The 18,859-nt window shown below is 38.5% G+C and overlaps 1 protein-coding gene across 3 annotated transcripts in view; it reads left to right on the top strand.

The window, feature by feature from the left end:
- The window catches only part of ABCB11 (ATP binding cassette subfamily B member 11), a 91,532-nt gene that overhangs the window by 64,820 nt on the left and 7,853 nt on the right, over window positions 1-18,859 (top strand). For all 3 annotated transcript variants that reach the window (XM_025934958.2, XM_086718830.1, XM_086718831.1), the window contains 7 exons: window positions 1,869-2,033; window positions 7,334-7,438; window positions 7,526-7,687; window positions 12,316-12,519; window positions 14,066-14,307; window positions 16,805-16,961; window positions 18,605-18,802. In XM_025934958.2, the coding sequence (XP_025790743.1) occupies window positions 1,869-2,033; window positions 7,334-7,438; window positions 7,526-7,687; window positions 12,316-12,519; window positions 14,066-14,307; window positions 16,805-16,961; window positions 18,605-18,802 (1,233 nt within the window). The remainder of the gene's footprint in view (window positions 1-1,868; window positions 2,034-7,333; window positions 7,439-7,525; window positions 7,688-12,315; window positions 12,520-14,065; window positions 14,308-16,804; window positions 16,962-18,604; window positions 18,803-18,859) is intronic.

Genomic DNA, 18,859 nt, shown 5'->3' with positions numbered 1-18,859 from the left:
GAGGGTCTAAATTTTGCTGTAGTGCAAAGTATCAAGTTAGTCTGACACTGTTTTCATGGATGCAGGCAGAATACACAAGAGCCCTGAGCCAGAGACAAAGAACTTTATTACTCACAGCAAGAGCGGTAGCCAGAGTGCATCATTTGCACTGGTTTCCCAGCCCAAACCCCAGATTTAAAGAGAGCCAGATGATACTAGCAAATGAAGGGGGTATTTAAGAGAGGAATCCTGAACTTGAGGAACTAGATTCTTTTATAATGGGTAGTAAGCACATCTGCTCTTTTCTTGGGATGGAGACACCATCTTTGTCTTCCAAGGCTATTTGCTATGCAAACACCCTTGAAAAAAAAATACTCTAAATAAAGGTAGTCAGTGATTCTGCATAAGATGTGCAGAAATACAAGATACCCATAGAGAGTTATCTCCCTAAAACGACTTAGTCCAACAATCTCATTTTGAGGATGAGGTAACTGAGCCCCAGAGAGCTAAATTGCTTCGTGATGTATTCCATAGGTGGCTTCATTGGGTTCAATCAAGAACCCTGTTCTTTCCATGCTTGTTCTACTCATGCTTTCCCAGGCACCTCTCTTCCTCTCTGGTTGGAGGAATTGGTTTCCTAGAGTTAGTAAGCTGTGAGAGATTAAATTATTGGACAGAAGGATTTGCTACATGAGTGTATAGTAATGACAAGTGCACATGTTGAGGGCAGGCCAAGAGAGAATTTGAAATGGAGTTAACAAGAAATCCATCACCAGCCAAGCGGCCTTCCTCCAGCCTATTTGGCTTGCAATGATAATGACATAACATGACACAAAGCTTTATTTAAACTGAATTGGTAATGTGGTCTTTGACTTTGTAGGCAAAGGAAAGTATTTGAAGTTCCTTGCTGTTGTCTGTTCGTGACATTCAGCTACCTAAAGGGTAGATTATTACATGTTAATGAAAGAGAGCACTAATTCATAGTTTTGTAATTCATCTGTTATAATATTTTAGTATATTTTAATAGAAAAAGTAAAAAAAAATTAATGCAAATCTATATAAGCCACCTAAAATCCTTTCTTACATGAAATCAGTAATAAATTTAATAAATGGTCCTAAAGATCAAGCAGTGAGTAATATCAGTAGTGAGGAAAATGATAGTAAAAATGATGGGGTTTTGAATATAATATTTGCCTTCAAGAGGATAAAAATTTGTTAGCTTGACACTTTAATGACAACTAAAGAGAACAGAATAGAGAAGTATTAAAATAATTTTCACTCATTACAAAGAATATGTAGAATTTAGAAATCCTGAATGGAGTACCATATACTTCTGGGTACTAATTAAGAAAAATCTTACAGAGAGCATGTAAATTATAACTATTGACACCATTTAATAAATTTGAATAATTACTTTGTCTTCTTTCAGATACACTGTCCTGCCTCAGAGCTTCAGGTAGTTTCTAGAAGGACATTTATGAAAGACATACCTTAAAATGTTTATGAGTCCTCAAATATGTAAATACCACTATAGCACAAATTTTTTTTTTAATTGGGGAGTTATTTTTTTGAAAGTTCCAACATATCTATTACTCCCCTAGAGTTAACACATACTCACTGCGACATGAAAACCACAACCTCACCCTCAGATGTGTGTCCATCTAGCTCATCCCTTCCAAGTCACGGCATGGTGGCAAGCAATTCAAAACCATTTCTTACAAAACAACGCATCACTAACATCTTGTAGATCTTTGAGGTCACTCATAACCAATCAAACCATGACTTTTAAATCTGTGAATGCCAAAGGGTCTGCTGTATAATAAAAGAATAAATGCAAAAACGTCTGTGTGTACCTCTGGATGACTAATGTAATCCTTTCTCCCCTCAAGGACAAGGATATTCCTATGGAAGAAGAAATTGAACCTGCCCCAGTTCGGAGGATTCTGAGATTCAATGCTCCAGAATGGCCCTACATGCTGGTAGGGGCTGTGGGCGCTTCTGTCAATGGTTCAGTCACACCTCTCTATGCCTTTTTATTCAGCCAGATTCTTGGGGTAAGCAAACAGCTGGGTTCACATTATTCTCCTCACATTGTTTGTTTTTCTATCAGTGGGTATTGTCATTTTTGATAGGCTGGCTCTGTTGTTTTAATGGATGTAGCTTTATTTTCCTCATAAAGGACTAAAAGTGCCTTGATTTTCCATTGCACAGAAGACAAGAAGGTGAAGCTGAACACTCTCATTTGGGCTGGCAGGACGCTCATCCAGGCATCATGTCTGCGAAAAACTGCACTATGGCTGCAAATTTAGTGTTAGAAGAGGGCAATTTCCCTATATGCAAACAAAATCAGAATGCAAAGCAGGTTCGTCAAATAGTACAAAAGGATTTTAGGGCCGTTTTGATCTTGCTGAACAGCTGAGGTGCAGAGTTTGGCTTATAAAAGCAGGTGTTAGTGCATGTGTAATTCTCTTCTCTGCACCACTGAAATGGCAATGTTGGGGAGGAAAGAGGAAAAGGAGGAGAGAAGTACAATAAGGCACGGATAAAGAATGAGCTTATTTCAATTTTCACTTCCTTAGGAGTTTTTGTATTCTCCATCTGACTTCGTTGCTACAGTAAAAATTAACAATAATTACAAATATTAATTTACACTAAGCACATTATATATAATAGTTCACTAAATTTTCCTAGTTAACCATCTGAGGTAGGGATTCTTATTGTTCCTGTTTTAGCAAAAAAGCAAATCAAGTTATACAGAATTTAGGATAGCAAGTAATGGATCTGGGGTTCAAATCTGCAGAATCTGGAGAGCCAGGTTCTAACAAAACTTTATCATTGCAAAATTAGTTATCAAAACGCTGCCAAGTTTCCTCAGTTGAAATTTACGCCACCCCCCACAAATCCCGTGAGATCAACAAGGAGGCAAACCTAGAATCTAGATAACTTTTTAAATTTGTTTATGGTGAAGTAGGAATTAATTAGGTGGTAGGACCATGAGTAGGAGGCACCTTTTCCAAAGCCTAGCCTCAAGGATTTGCCAGTATACCACACAGCCAGAGCTTACTAAGAGTCCTGAGTTTTTCTTTTCCCCCACTAGTGTCTCTTTTGCAGCTTCTCTGGGAGGTCCCGACCAGAAAAATGTCCCCACAGGCATGAATCATACAGAAAGACCCAGAGAGTCCATAAACAAAATCAAGTCATTTGTGCAGGGAGGGCCTCAGTCGCCCTTTTAATTTTTATACTGCCCCCTTGTGGGAAGTGAGGAAATCATGTTAATTTCAGAGACGTAGGAAACTGGAAACCGAGAACTTCAACTCTGGTAAATTGAATTTCTGGTTATGTAAAACCCTTTATGATGAAAATCCTTTAAATAATTAATTTATCACCCTTCATGTCTGGTAAGTACAATATTTTAAATGCAACATAAATGTTCTTTTTTGACTCAACAGATGTTTGTTGATCATCTTCCGCAGACACTATGCTAGAAACTTGGGATTGCAGTATCAGTCATGGTGCCTCCTCTGATAGAGTTTCTAGTCTATGAGGAAGACAGACATTAAACACAAAAATCTATTCATAATTCAACAAATATGTATTAATCATTTATGGTTTGCCAGACATTATTGCTGGGATTGAGGATAGACTGAGGAGCAAGAAAACCAAAGCCCTTCCCTTCTCTCATAAAGCTGACATTCTAGTAGGGAAAGGCTCTGGAAATGCATCTCACAGAGTACTGATGAGGTGCAGAGGGTGTGGTGGGTAGGGTTGAATCTGTAAAGACATTTGCCCTAGATGTTTGCTTCTTAAAATAAATCCAGAATAACAGCTTCTTTGCTGATTCTCACTTTCTTAAAAAACAGAGTGAAGAGTGTACTGACTGAGCTTCACCCAAACCCTGTATATGAGCTCCTGTGGAAAGAGCCCTGGATTTGTAACCCAGAGATCTTTTTTTTTCTGAAACTGGCTCTTCTAGTTACTTATCAAGCACTGTATGCCCTGGGGTCATGCCATGCCATTTCTCTGGGCCTTAGGTTCCTCAACTATAAAAGGAAGGATTGACAAAAATGGTTTCTAAGATAACTGCCAGTTCTAAGAGTCTATGAAACGGCCAGGTCAGAAAAAACCTGACGATTCAGCTGTAACACCTGCTCTCTAGAGCAGCTTCCAGTTGTTGGTAGTGACAATCGTTATGTGATTCTTCTGTTCACAATCAGAAATCCTAGGAAAAACTTGGCTTGAGCAATAAGGCTTTTCACTTAAGGGCTGCAGTTACCAGAGTAACAGGATCTGGTTGGTGGAATCCAAGGTTTGCTCTTGTTTAATGTTCTCACCGGGTTGTATTTTCTTTTCTTTTTTTTTTTTAAATTTTTTTTTTTCCAACGTTTTTTTATTTATTTTTGGGACAGAGAGAGAGCATGAACGGGGGAGGGGCAGAGAGAGAGGGAGACACAGAATCGGAAACAGGCTCCAGGCTCCGAGCCATCAGCCCAGAGCCTGACGCGGGGCTCGAACCCACAGACCGCGAGATCGTGACCTGGCTGAAGTCGGACGCCTAACCGACTGCGCCACCCAGGCGCCCCGGGGTTGTATTTTCTAAGAGAATGATGCTGAACAAAGTACTATTTTTCCTCTCTGATGAAGAAGATCATTCTGTTTGTCTCTTGCATAATTATCACATATTCATCAGTAGATTCATGATACTTTCATCTCGCAGGATATAATCATGAGTCAGATAATAGTCTGTTCGTAATTGCGCTATTTTCATGCTGACATACCTAAAGGGCACAATACTAACATTTGGTGTATTGAGACCACAGTTTGGGACACAGACCCAGCAAACGATTGGACACTATTAGGATCCTGGTCTCTAATCTAGTGATGCATCAATACACACATAAAACATAATGTATCTGATTCACTTTCCATGGGTCTATTTGACTTGGAAAGTGTGCATGTGTTCCAAGCACAGCAATGTGGACGTAGCATGCTGGGAAAAAGCACGAGTTTTGGAGTCAGTCAGCCCTGGATTCGTATTAAGTCTGCTCTGTATTCTCTGTGTGCACTTAGGCAAGTGGCTTTTCCTTGATGAGTCTTAGTTTCCTCATCTGTAATTTGGGACAAGAAAATCTACCTCACTGGGTTGTTTTAAGAAGCCTAATTTAAGGAAATCTTCACTGAAGTTAAAGTAGGTTAAGTTACACATTTGGCACCTGGTAAATAGCAAGAGTTTAATGAATATCTGTTTTCTCCTTAAACAAACTCACCATTATAAAAATGGCACAGATGTATTATAAAGGAGCCTACGGATGGGTAGCCTTTTGGGTTGATTTCAACAAGAACAAAACTCAACAACAAAGAACTCATGGAGTAGAATTTTGTGAAAAGAAGTTATGGATAGAGAGATGCCCACTCTTGAACTGGACACTTGTATGGATTTAACATCAGCCAAACACTCTTTTTTTTAACCCAGACAAGATGAGTCATGCCAAGAGCCAAGAGAGCTGGCAAGAAGAAAATCACTGGAATCTAAAAAAATAGGCCTTTCCTTACCTAATAATAACCACTAGCTAAATGAACTTGGACAGAAGTTTTGATGTTTGGGGCTCTGGTTTACCATCTCTAGAATAAGAGTTAAACTGGCTAATCTGCACTTCTATAGTCCTTTTGTCCATGATTATAATAGGTGACATGAGGAAGGAATGGAAATGTGGCATCACTGTTTGGGGTTTGGGGGATGTGTATAACGATTTTAAAAACCAAACTGCAACATGTCTTTAAACCCCTAAATTTATAAACTCTGTAAAGTAAACATATGAGTTATTCAATGCTGGGGAGAATGACCTTGGAATCTTCCAAACCCACTTCCACCTGTATTAAGAACATGAAGACCCTAGAAATTATCCTAGAAACAGTAAATTTTATTAATCTGGAACTCCCCTCTCCACTTTGGCATTTGATTATTTGAATAGGTTACTTTTGCTTTGCAAAAAAGGATTTGTTAATGGAGTAGTATACATTGTTTTCAAGAGATTTATTTGGTATATAACAGGCACTCAATAAATATGTATTGCATAAACGATTTCTTTTGAGCAACTGCTTGTTAGCATTGTTCTAGTGACTTAAATTAATTTAGAATGATAAATAAAGTTCTCTAATGTGTATGTTTTTGAACTCAAGTTTCCCTCACTTAAGCCCAAATTAGGAAGTTTTGTTGTACCTAAAATCTATTCATTATAGGGCTCTATCATTAGAATATCCAGCTGTTCTTTCCATTTTCTTATTGCAACAGCATAGTCCCCAATCAGTTACTTGAGCATACATCTGCAAGTTCAGAATACACTTATAAAGTATAGTTTACCATTTATTATGGACTAAAAAAAATTCACGACTTCCATAGTTTTTTGGGGGGGAGTAGAGAATGGTTTCAACTTTTCCTGATTTGGAAACAACAACCTCTGGGGCATCTGGGTGGCTCAGTCAGTTAAGCATCCGACTTCGGCTCAGGTCATGATTTCACAGTTCGTGGGTTCCAGCCCCATGTCAGGCTCTGTGCTGACAACTGAGAGCCTGGAGCCTGCTTTGGATTCTGTGTCTCCCTCTCTTTGTGTTCCTCCCCCACTTGTGCTCGCTCTCTCTCTCTTTCTCAAAAATAAACATAAAAAAAAAAAAAAGAAACAACAATCTCAGCCTCAGATGGACAGAAAGTGTTCTTTCTCCTAAGCCAACTACAGTTAATAGCTAGTTGTTTTTCAAACGAAACTATTATTCATATATTATATATATGTATGTATATATATATTATATGAATATGATCTATAAAAGTAATAACAGAGTACCTGAGTGGGAAAATCATCTTTATTGCTTCTGTTATGTGAGAAGGACAAAGGTCATGATAATACTTTGTGCTTTGTTCCAGAAAACATTCTTCCTTCCTTCCTTCCTTCCTTCCCTCCTTCCTTCCTTCCTTCCCTCCTTTCTTCCCTCCCTCCCTGCCTCCTTCCTCCCTCCCTCCCTTTGTTCCTAACTTCCTTTCTTTTTTCTTTGCCTTATTACATACAAGATTTGAGATATTTAATGATACTTTTCATCTGTATCAATGAAAAGCCAACACAATTGCCTACATCAGGCCAAGAAACAAGACAGAATTTCTGCAAATTGTAGCTATTGGTTTTCATTTGCCAAGCTTCCTTCCCCACAAGGAATTAAAATACACATATTCATAGCTAACTTTGGTTTAATTACTGATATGTTCCCTTAGCCTGATGCTTAAGAGAAATTCCTTTTAAGCATATTTTATTTATTTTGCTATTGTTTGTAATACTAAAGTAACATGTTTGCTTACTTTCTTGCAAAGACTTTTTCACTTCTTGATAAAGAAGAACAAAGGTCACAGATCAATGTTGTGTGCCTGCTTTTTGTAGTATTGGGCTGTATATCCATTTGCACTCAGTTTCTACAGGTAAGGAGTTTTATTTTTTTGTAAGTGATTTAGCTATTTTCTCCCTTTTCGTGTTAAAATATCACTAAAGATTCCTTTATGTTTTAGGGATATGCTTTTGCTAAATCTGGAGAACTCCTCACAAAAAGGCTGCGTAAATTTGGTTTCAGAGCAATATTAGGACAAGACATTGGCTGGTTTGATGACCTGAGAAATAGCCCTGGGGCACTAACAACAAGGCTTGCTACAGATGCCTCTCAAGTTCAAGGGGTAAGCTATGGGGGGAAATCAGGGGTGTTATTAACTGGAGTAAATATTCTTTCCTTTGAGAATTATGATAATTACCTATGTGTTTCCCATGAAATAGGAACTCATGGGACTGAGATGCCCCAGAGCTACATTTTCCACCATTTCCAATGCTGACAAACAACAGTGTGTCCCAGGCAATGTCCAGAATCAGTGCCATGAGTCCAAATCTGTCCAGGTTTTAGATTTTGTGGGAGTCTAGCAACTGAAAACTTTCCTGATACTCATTTCTCAGATCATTTTCAGGCCCAGAGGCTCAGATTCCACAACACTTAAAAGCTGCCCCCAGAAGGTGGAAGCAAAGCGTGTGTGGAAGAAAGCCTCTTACATAGAGGCCCAGCATGCAGGTCTTAGGAAAAGAGAAGCTATTCTGAGCTGCCTCTGCAAAATGCCAGTAAGGAAACTGAAGGAAAGAAGTAAATGATTGCCATCTAGAATCTTGAGGCATTCATAGAGACAAAGCTGTGGTTTCTCAACCTCAGAACCGGCAGCCTTGTTCAGGGGACTTATACATGTGTAAGGTGAGGCCATGCCTTTAGGAAACTAGGGGTTTGTATTAAAGTGACAAGAGTCAAATGTGCCGTCCAGAACCTCTACTCACTTTTTGTGGGAAGAAAGGAAGGAAGGAAGGAAGGAAGGAAGGAAGGAAGGAAGGAAGGAAAGAAGGAAAGAGAAAGAAAAAAGAAAACCACAGTTTATTTGTAAGGTTCTTGGAAGAAAAAAACGCCCTGGATTGATGGTGCTGTACTGTGTGTCTTGACTCAAAAATATGGACAATGATATGGGAGAATTTCTGAGGAACATGGAATCTTCTTCCTCAGAGCTTTTTTTTCTATGTATATATGTTCTTCTTACAGACTCTGGGTCACACTCCATGAATCATTTTGTAATCTTTCTGTTTTTTCCCTACAACAATCTGCTGTGAGCATATTTTGGCCATTACATATTTTTCTACAGTAGATTTTTGACGGCTGCATAATTCATCATTTTAATGTATCACCATTAAAGAATTCCTTATTTAAATGTTTTTTCTTTCTGTTTTTTCCTCCTTATAAGCAACTTCTATCATTTTACATCAAGCTTGGCACATCCTTATTCATTTTTTTTTGTTTTTGTTCTCAAAATAAAATCACTGGATCAGAGTATATGATCATTTTGAAGGGTTTTAATGTGCATTGTCTTACTGCTTGGAGAAAGTTTGTAACAATTTCGCTTTTACCAACTGAGTATTCTAGTGTCCAGTTTACCTGACACTGAAGTTTAGGTTAAATAAATAAGCTATAAACTTATCTCTTCTATTTTTGCATCCTTCAGCCTGTAAGGTGCTTTTTAAAAACATTTTTTAAGTGTTTGTTTATTCTTGAGAGAAAGAGAGCATGAGTGGGGGAGGGGCAGAGAGAGAGGGAGATAGAATCCGAAACAGGCTTCAGGCTCTCAGCTGTCAGCACAGTGGGGCTCGAATCCACAAACTGTGAGATCATGACCTGAGCCAAAGTCAGACGCTCAATGCTCAACCGACTGAGCCACCCAGCTGTCCTGAGCAGATTCTCTTAAACAAGACAAAAAAACTTAAAGTAGACTTGTCAGACTACATAAAAACTTAAAGCTTTTGTATAAACAAATGGTAAAAACTAGGAAAATATTTATAACAAAAATTAACACACCTGATAACTCTAATATGTGTAGTGCTCTAAAATTGGTTAGAGAACAAAAATAAACAAAATAATAAAGGTTAAAAAATAGTATATGGACAAACCGCAAAAAAGAAATGCAGCAGGACAATGAACAAATGAAGAATTGCACAACCTTATTAATAGAAAAATACTAATAAAAGAATGAAGCACCATTTTCCACCTATAAAAACAATTGTGAATGACAACTTCCTATATTTGTGAGGATGAGAAGAAATGGACGCACTCATAAAATATTGGTTATAGTTTGAAGTCTTTCAACATTTTTTAGAGAATAATCAGGTATGCAAATCCTGTGACTAAAATTTGTATGAGTTAATTCTCTCCTATTTTGTGACAATATGCATTCAAGGGTATTTTTTATATTGATCAAAAAATTAATAAAATCCCCTGGAAACTACCTGAATATCCACCAGTGGGAAAACAGTTGAGTGAGTACATCCCTACTAAGGAATATTAGGCAGCTATCTTTAAAGGTGTTAATGTAATGATCCAGAGGGATGGTTATGTTACAAGAAGTGAAAAAAAATCAAAGTACAAAGTAGTATCTAGACTGATCCCTTTTTGTGAAAATGTTTATTACTATATATGTGTATATATTTTGTGTCTTAAGCTGTATTACTTTAAAAATTTTTTTAAAATATTGATGGAATATAATGTTAAAAGAAAAAATAAGGATATCCCAAAGAACTATTTAGCTATTTTTCAAGTTCTCTATAATGCCTAACTGTCCTTGCCAACCCGAAATTCTTTTGTTCTTTTTAACAGTGGTAAAATATACAAATCATAAAATTTACCATTTTACCCATTTTTAAGTGTACAATTCAGTGGTATTAAGTATATTTACATTGTTATGCAACATCACCACTATCCATATCTAGAACTTGTCATCATCCCAAATTGAAGCTCTGTATCCATTAAATATTAACTTCCCATTCCACTCTCCTCCCAGGCCCTGATAAAACCACCATCCCATGCTGGCTCTATGAATTTGACTATTCCAGGAACCTCATATAAGTAGAATCATACGATTATTTGTCCTTTTGCGGCTGGTGTATTTCGCCTAGCTTAATGTCCTCAGGGTACATCCATGTTGTAGCATGTGTCAGAATTTCATTTCTTTTTTAAGGCTTGAATAATATGCCATTGTTTGTATAGATCACATTTTGTTTATCCACTTATCTGTCAATCAACTTGGCACTTGGGCTCCTTCTGCCTTTTGGCTATTGTGGATAATGCTGCTATAAATATAGGTGTATAAGTGAATTCCAAATTTAACTTTGACTCCTGTGTTCAAGGAAGTTATTATCAATACATGGGAGGGAATTCTTTGGACCACAGAGTTCATATTCCATTTGAATCTTCAATATAATATGCAGAGGTAAATTATTCTTGCATCGCATTTCCTTAGCACCTATCGTTACCTACTAGCTTACCTGTGGTTGTTTTAAATAATGCTAAAGCCTCTACAATTTTGACAAAAGGCATTGCAGTTGTTCCCACACAAGTCTTTTCTACACAGAAGGTGCCAACCTTTGGTCACATCTGCATAACTGCAACTGAAAGAAGAGTTGGAACCATCAAATAATTTTCATTATAAATAATAATTACTATGAGTGTCCATTCTCCACTTATATTGAGACTGAACCTTTTTTGTCCATTTTGTGTTGACTGAACAGCCAGCTATTAAGTCAGGATGTGATTTTGTACTGATGAACAAGCTAATTTCATTGAGAAAGAAAGTGGTCTCTTATAATAGTCTTGTACAAATTTTAAAAGTATAATTACAGAACAATCATCAGTCTTCACTGGATAATCAGAAATATTACCATATGACCAACGCCTGAGCATTTCCAAGCAGACCAAATGCATAGGCATGTGAAATATATGCAGCCCACACTTAGCTGAATTAATCTCACACTGACTGCTTGAGCTCTGACACCCATGAAATGAGATTAGACAATAGATGAGCTTCCAAAAAACCATGAATAAAAGGGACTTTTATTAACCCAGCCTTCAAATGCATTAGGGAGTTCATTATTTTAAAAAAATCTTTCTAAACATAGAACTACCAAATGACCCAGTAAATCCACTCCTAGGTATATATATCCAGAAGAATGAAGACAGGGACACAAATGGATATTTGTACATCAGTGTTCATTCATAACAGCAGTATCCATATGGTCAAAAGGTGAAAACAACCCAAGTGTCCATCAACAGATGAATGGATAAACACAATGTGATATATACATATAATGAAATATTATTCAGCTTTTAAAGGAATAGAAGTCTGATATGTGCTACAACAAGGATGGACCTTGAAAATATTAAGCTTAATAAAATAAGTTAGACACGGAAAGATATTGTATGATTCCATTCAGGTACCTAGAAGAGGCAAATTTATAGAGGCAGAAAGAAGAATAGAGGTTGTCAGGGGCTAGGGAGAAGGAGGAGGCGGGGGGTTATATTTAATGGGTACAGAGTTCTTGTTGTAGATGATAAAACGAGTTTGGACAGGTGCCTGAGTGACTCACTTGTTTAAGTGTCCAACTCTTGATTTCAGCTCAGGTCATGATTTATGGGATTCTCTCTCTCCCTGTCTCTCTCTCTGTCCCTACCTCACTTGTGTGTATGCTGGCTCATCTTCTCTCTCTCTCTCTTACAGAAAAAAAAAGATTTTAGATATAGATGGTGGTGATGTTTACACAATACTGTGAATGTATTTAATGCCACTGAATTGTACACTTAGAAATGGCTAAAACGATAAGCATCATGTTATGTATATTTTATCAGAATAATTTTTTAAAATAATCTTTTTAGTATAAAATTGCCTTTTCACATAGTGGTATTTGTTGAAAGAGACTGTGTGTCTCAGATTGGTTGGTTGCTTTTGGTTTGCAGGCGACTGGCTCTCAAATCGGGATGATGGTCAATTCCTTCACTAACATCACTGTGGCCATGATCATTGCCTTCATCTTTAGCTGGAAGCTAAGCCTGGTTATAGTGTGCTTCTTCCCCTTCTTGGCTTTATCGGGAGCCATACAGATCAGAATGTTGACAGGATTTGCCACTGAAGACAAGCAGGCTCTGGAGATAGCGGGCCAGGTAATCTTACAGACCCAATTTTCAAACTGCTTACAGCTAAGTGGCTGTCAGACAAACCACTGAGAATGAGTTGTACAAAGAGACTTAAGAAAGCTGTTAGGCTACAAACGTTAATCTTTGGAAACCTCCCACTAGCCTTTTTTATATGTGCCTTTGCCCCAAGGCCGTGACAACAAAGCTGTGATGCTGTGAGTGTAAACAGGTGTAGAGAAACAGCGGGGCAAACACAGAGGGTTACATGTTCAACTTCTTTTCCAATGGTTATTTCCTCCACATTCTAGTTTGGTGTATTCTTATTTGCAAGAGTGGAGAGTTCAGCTTTCCGTCTACTTGGTTTTTTTTAGCTAAATGTTTTTCCCAGGTCATGCTGCCCACACAGAGAGGAGCTACCATCTTTTTAATGGCAGATAATTTTAATTTTCACACTTTATTGTCTGCTAGACTTAGGACAAATGTCTTTCCCAAACAGAACTATGAGATGCAATTTATTTCTCAAATACTCTTAGGTTTCAGCGATGCACTTTTAAAAGTGTGTTCTTTTTTTTTTTTTTTTTTTTTTTTTTTTTTTAAATTTTTTTTTTTCAACGTTTATTTATTTTTGGGACAGAGAGAGAGACAGAGCATGAACGGGGGAGGGGCAGAGAGAGAGGGAGACACAGAATCGGAAACAGGCTCCAGGCTCTGAGCCATCAGCCCAGAGCCCGACGCGGGGCTCGAACTCCCGGACCGCGAGATCGTGACCTGGCTGAAGTCGGACGCTTAACCGACTGCGCCACCCAGGCGCCCCAAAAGTGTGTTCTAATGAGTATCTTGTACCGGGGGTAAATGAGGAGATGGTGGCATAGACATTTATCAGGTATAAGAAATCATGTACGCACACATACACACCTTTATTCTCTTAACAAATTTACTGTTATCTAGGTTTCGTGTCTTAAGAGAGGAGATGTAAACATCGCCCAAGTAGACAGAAGCCAAAAAGTTTCATATGCCAATGGGAGAGAGTAGCCCACCTTTGTGCTACTTTAGGACAGGATGCTAATTCAGAAACAGTGATTATTTACCATAGTGTATAGATTGAAACAACTACAAATTCATAGTATAGACTAAAAGATAAACTTTATACTTATATAATATTTGGTCAGATTATTTTTTAAGAAAATAGAATCATATTTTAAATTTGTATTATTAAATATATTTTGTCTCAGAAGACATCTACAGATATTGTTTTGGACATTTCAATAAATTACCAAAAAAGCTAAAAAGTTTTCAAGGATAAGCGTGTGTACATTTGTTCTCTTCTCTCTTCTACAAGTGGAGACAAAAAAAAAACAAAACATGTTAGTATTAATTAGAACTTGAGTTTAACTGCTTCATGATCCAGGTAGGTTGATGTCCGACAAGTTCTTTGATGTCTAGATGATGCCTCCATCACAGATTTGTACCACATTTTGCCATTTACCCCACATTAAGTCCATGTAGCACCTGACATGTCATGAGAGTAGTTATTTCTGCTCTTTAATTCCTAAGACTCCTTTTCATTTTCCAGGTTACAAATGAAGCTCTCAGCAATATCCGCACTGTTGCTGGAATTGGAAAAGAGAGGCAGTTTATTAAAGCATTTGAGATTGAGCTGGAGAAGCCATTCAAGACAGCCTTTCGAAAAGCGAACGTTTATGGATTCTGCTATGGTTTTTCCCAGTGCATAGTGTTTGTTGCTAACTCTGCTTCCTACAGATATGGAGGTTACTTAATCCCCAATGAGGGGCTCCATTTCAGCTATGTGTTCAGGTGAGGACTATCATGCCAAGGTCATAAAAGATCGACACTCTAGGGAGGAATGGCCTGGTTCCATCAGGCAGCTCTTGCTGCTTAACAAACCATACCAAATTTGGTATCTTGAACAGCTGGGATTGATTATTTCTGAAGATTCTATGGGCTGTCAGGGTGTTCTTCAGAACTGGACTGATTCACTCAGGCTTCTGAGTGGGCTTCTGTCTCCACCTGACTTCTCTAGCAGGTTGGCTTGTTTTCTTTATATTATGGTCTCAGTAGTCCAAGTACAACAGAAGAGAGTAAGCCCCAATGCCCAAGGTGAAACACTTGAAAAGTGTTTGCATTTTCTTATATCTCTCTGGCCAAGGAAAGTCATACAACCAAACCCAGATTTTAAAAAAAAGAGAATGAAATCTACTTTTCAATGATAGGATCCGATTGTGTTTCTCCTTTATTGTCACACTGTTGTCACACACACACACTTCTGATCCCTGATTGGGTGTCCTACAGTTCAACTTAATTCTGACACCTTCTACCTGGAGACAGCATCGAACCCCAGAGCCTAAGGATGCAGTCCTGCAAGACTGCCCAAAACACCTTCCTCAGACTCTTCTTCAGACACCTTACCTTTCCCTGGAGGTGAGGGGCTGGGATAGGACTGAAATTTCCAATTTCTACCTCTAATTGTGTGGTTGCCTCCCCTGGCAACTGCAACCAGCCCCCATCCTTAGGTTAATAGGGGCCTTCCAAAGTCACTTCATTAACACAACAAAAGACACCTTGATGGTTCTCCAAATTTAGGAACTTCCAAGGGTTTAACAGTTGTGCCAGGAATAGGAGCCAAAAACCAAATACATGTTTCTTACTATAAATCACAATATCACAGAGGAGTAAAAAAGCTATATTGTAAAGGGATGTGTACAGAGTAATAGGATAAATGAACCATTGATACAGTTTATTATACTGGTTAATGCTGAGGAAATCTAGAGGCCTTGGATCAGATGGTTCATAGAACCATCTTATTAGAACTCTGCCTCTTGCAAGGAAGACATATTTCCAGCTGAATCCTCCTAGGTAGAGACAGCAAAGGCCAGGACAGGGGAATTATGTTCCTTTCTTCTAGTTCAAGCCGGCTCTCCTGATAAGATTAGCTTTGAGTTCAGTGTCTCACATTTCTAGAGGTGAGAGCCAAAGTGTGTCAGGGTACCAAAGGACTGGATACTCATGTATATGGGTGTAGCGGGGGTGTTAGAGGGATGAGGGCGAAATGGTCTGAGAAAGCCTTGGAGGACATTAGGAAAAGTGGTCCCAATAGAAATCTGTTCTTTTGGGTTTGTCCTCAAGCCATGAGTTCTGTCTTCTTGCCTTCTATCTTTCTTTTAGAAATACAGAAGAAATTTCTTCTCCTGCCCACTATACCCACTCCAATCAGGAAAGCTTCTTTTCCAAATTTTTGCATATTGAGAGCTGTTAACCCAAATCAGAAATCACAGACTGTTGACTTCTTAGTTTATGTCAGAAATTTGAAGAATTATTGGACAATATGTAAAAATTGGGAAACTATAGAAAATCCCCAACTTCTGGCTTCTCTTTGAAAACTGACTCCCTCTCTCTCTGCTTCCCACTCCCCACCCCCGTGTTCTCCGTTTCTCAAAAATAAATAAACATTAATTTTTTTTTTTTTTAAACTGAAAGATCATCTTCCACCATTTCCCATTTTATTCCAGGTGCTTTTCATTGCTTTAAGCTTTGGGCTGGGATCCTGGAGATGTTTGGCCTAAAAGAATTCCTGCTTATGAACGAGCTGTTCATAAGGCACAAACACACTCCCCTCCACCACCGCAGAAGCAGGCCCTCTGGGCATGGTGATGCAGATGGTCAGCTTGGGAGGATGCCCCTCACATCATCATCTGTATAGCACCAGAGCTCTCTCTCAACATATTTATCACTCATTTATCCCTTCACCCATTTCCTCATTAATTTTGCACATGTTGAATATGTTAGAAGTTGGGATAAGTACTGTAGAAGCAAACGGACAATTTTATCTTTCTCATGGTGTCTGAAGCGTGAATGACACCCATGCTTCATACTAGCGATGCTTCACTAATCATTATCTTTTATGCACTTATTATAGATTCGAAAAATGTTAGCTTTGTGAGAACTCAACCCGATCTGATGATCTTTCAAGCCCCCTTCCTCCTTTTTTAAAAATTCTCAGGAAATTTTTTTTTCTCAAACAAACCTTTGAAAAAGAGGCCATTGTAGCTAAAGCAGGGTTTGGAGGTGTGAATCCCCCTCGTTCAATTTTCCCCTCACCATGTTGACATAGAACACCTCAGAAAACTACCAGTGTCTCCAAGCCCCCATTCCCAACAAGTCGAAGGTGACCTGCTCAAAGTTGCTCAATTCTTTCCTAGTAGAACCAGGGCCGGGCCCCCAGACGTCTGCCCCTTAGGCTGTCACACCAACCATGCCACACTCCTTCTCTACCTAGGTGTCTATCCAATTACAGGGTGATCTCTTCAGTGATACTAAGTGCGACAGCTTTTGGAAAAGCCTCCGCTTACACCCCTAGTTATGCCAAAGCTAAAATATCAGCTGCACGCTTTTTTCAACTGCTGGACCGACAACCCCCAATTAATGTGTACAGTAGTGCAGGTGAAAAGTGGGTAAGTACTGAGGGAATAGGAGGGAGAGGGAGGAGGACTGTACACGTGTGTGTGGTGTGTATGTGTGTGAACAGCTAGTCATACAATACTACCTAGCACTTTCCTGCAGTATATGGGTTCATTCACATGAATGTAGAATACACAGACAATAGATTTATAAGTGTAAAGGAATGAAGTAAATTAGCATTAAAGTTTATTCATAAATCTGGCATTTGAATAAGGCAATGGTATCCAGTGAATGCTGAATTCTGTGTAATATAAAGCACACTGAGTTCCAGAATGAATGAAACTGGATATCTTTTGAGACCTACCCAACCACCATGTTTTCTACTAATGTTCCGGTATGGAATGCAGAAAAACCAGTTCTTCCTGTCCAATAATATTGATTTAATTCATGTTTATCTAGATTAATGTGGACTCCCTGAAAACCAATTTGATATCAACAAAATATCTTTTCTTCTAATTGATAGTCCCAACAGGTATTTTTTTTTATCTTCCCCGACTATTAAAAAAAATTTTGTTTAATGTTTATTTTTGAGAGAGAGAGAGAGAGAGAGGGAGGGAGGTAGAGGGGGAGGGCAGAGAGAGAGCAGGAGAAACAGAATCCAAAGCAGGCTCCAGACTCTGAGCTGTCAGCACAGAGCCCTATGCTGGACTTTAACTCAGGAGCTGTGAGATCATGACCTGAGCCAAAGTCGGACCCCTAATGGACTGAGCCACTCAGGAACCCCCCACCCAACTATTTTTTAATGTTTTTATTTTATTTTATTTTATTTTATTTTACTTTATTTTATTTTTTATTTATTTATTTATTTGTTTATTTATTTATTTATTTATTTTTGAAGGAGAGAGACAGCATGAACAGGGGAGGAGCAGAGAGAGAGGGAGACACAGAATTCAAAGCAGGCTCCAGGCTCTAAGCTGTCAGCACAGAGCCCTATGTGGGGCTTGAACCCACAAACTGTGAGATCATGACCTGAGCCAAAGCCAGACGCTCAACCGACTGAGCCACCCAGGCACCCCAATTTTTTAATAATCCAGTGTGTTCAAGAGAGCAAAACAAAACTAAACCCTAATAAAGCTGAACTAAATTCAGAAATCCTTGTAAATTGATCAAATGACCTGTTCCTCCTTCAGCTCAATAAAAGTGAAGCTTCTGCGTTATTAAAGTCTATCCATTTCTAAAATTCATAATTCAAGTAGTACAACTGAAGGTACTACCTTTTCCATACAGGCTCAAGTAACTTTCTGAGTCATTTGAAGTTTAATGCTATTATTTGAAATCTGTAGGGGAAGCAGAACTATAAGGGTTTGGACAGTTACTGGCTTCTGTGATGGAATCATATCTACTAGTTGTTCTCTTCCATTCAGAATGAATGGATGACAAGGAAATCCCATTAGGTTAGAATGGGAATGAGAGGTCACATGTCTTTAACTTCATTGTTCAAGCATCCCTTTGTTCTATACCTGCCAGAATCGGGAACAGAATGCCATTTCATTAAGTGGCTGTCTTTATATTTCACAACATGGCAGCATGCAGTTGAAGGTATCTTAAGCAAGGATTTAAAACTCAGATTTAGGTACATTTTCAGTATTCTAGATTCTAATAGGAGCACATGTAACTCCAATCTTCCCATCCACAGGACAACTTCCAAGGCCAGATTGACTTTGTTGACTGCAAATTTACATATCCTTCTCGACCTAATGTACAAGTTCTGAATGGTCTCTCAATATCGGTTCGTCCAGGCCAAACACTGGCATTTGTTGGAAGCAGCGGATGTGGCAAAAGCACCAGCATTCAGCTTTTGGAACGTTTCTATGATCCTGACGAAGGGAAGGTGGTAAGCAGTGCAAATGCTTTTGAGAATTTTGCTTTCTGCAGAATATCTCCAAGCCCT

Source organism: Puma concolor, chromosome C1, assembly GCF_028749965.1.
Source record: "Puma concolor isolate L17-30 chromosome C1, mPumCon1.1.hap2, whole genome shotgun sequence".
In the NCBI taxonomy this organism is placed as follows: Eukaryota; Metazoa; Chordata; class Mammalia; order Carnivora; family Felidae; genus Puma; species Puma concolor.
This window is presented reverse-complemented; position numbering and strand designations above follow the sequence as displayed.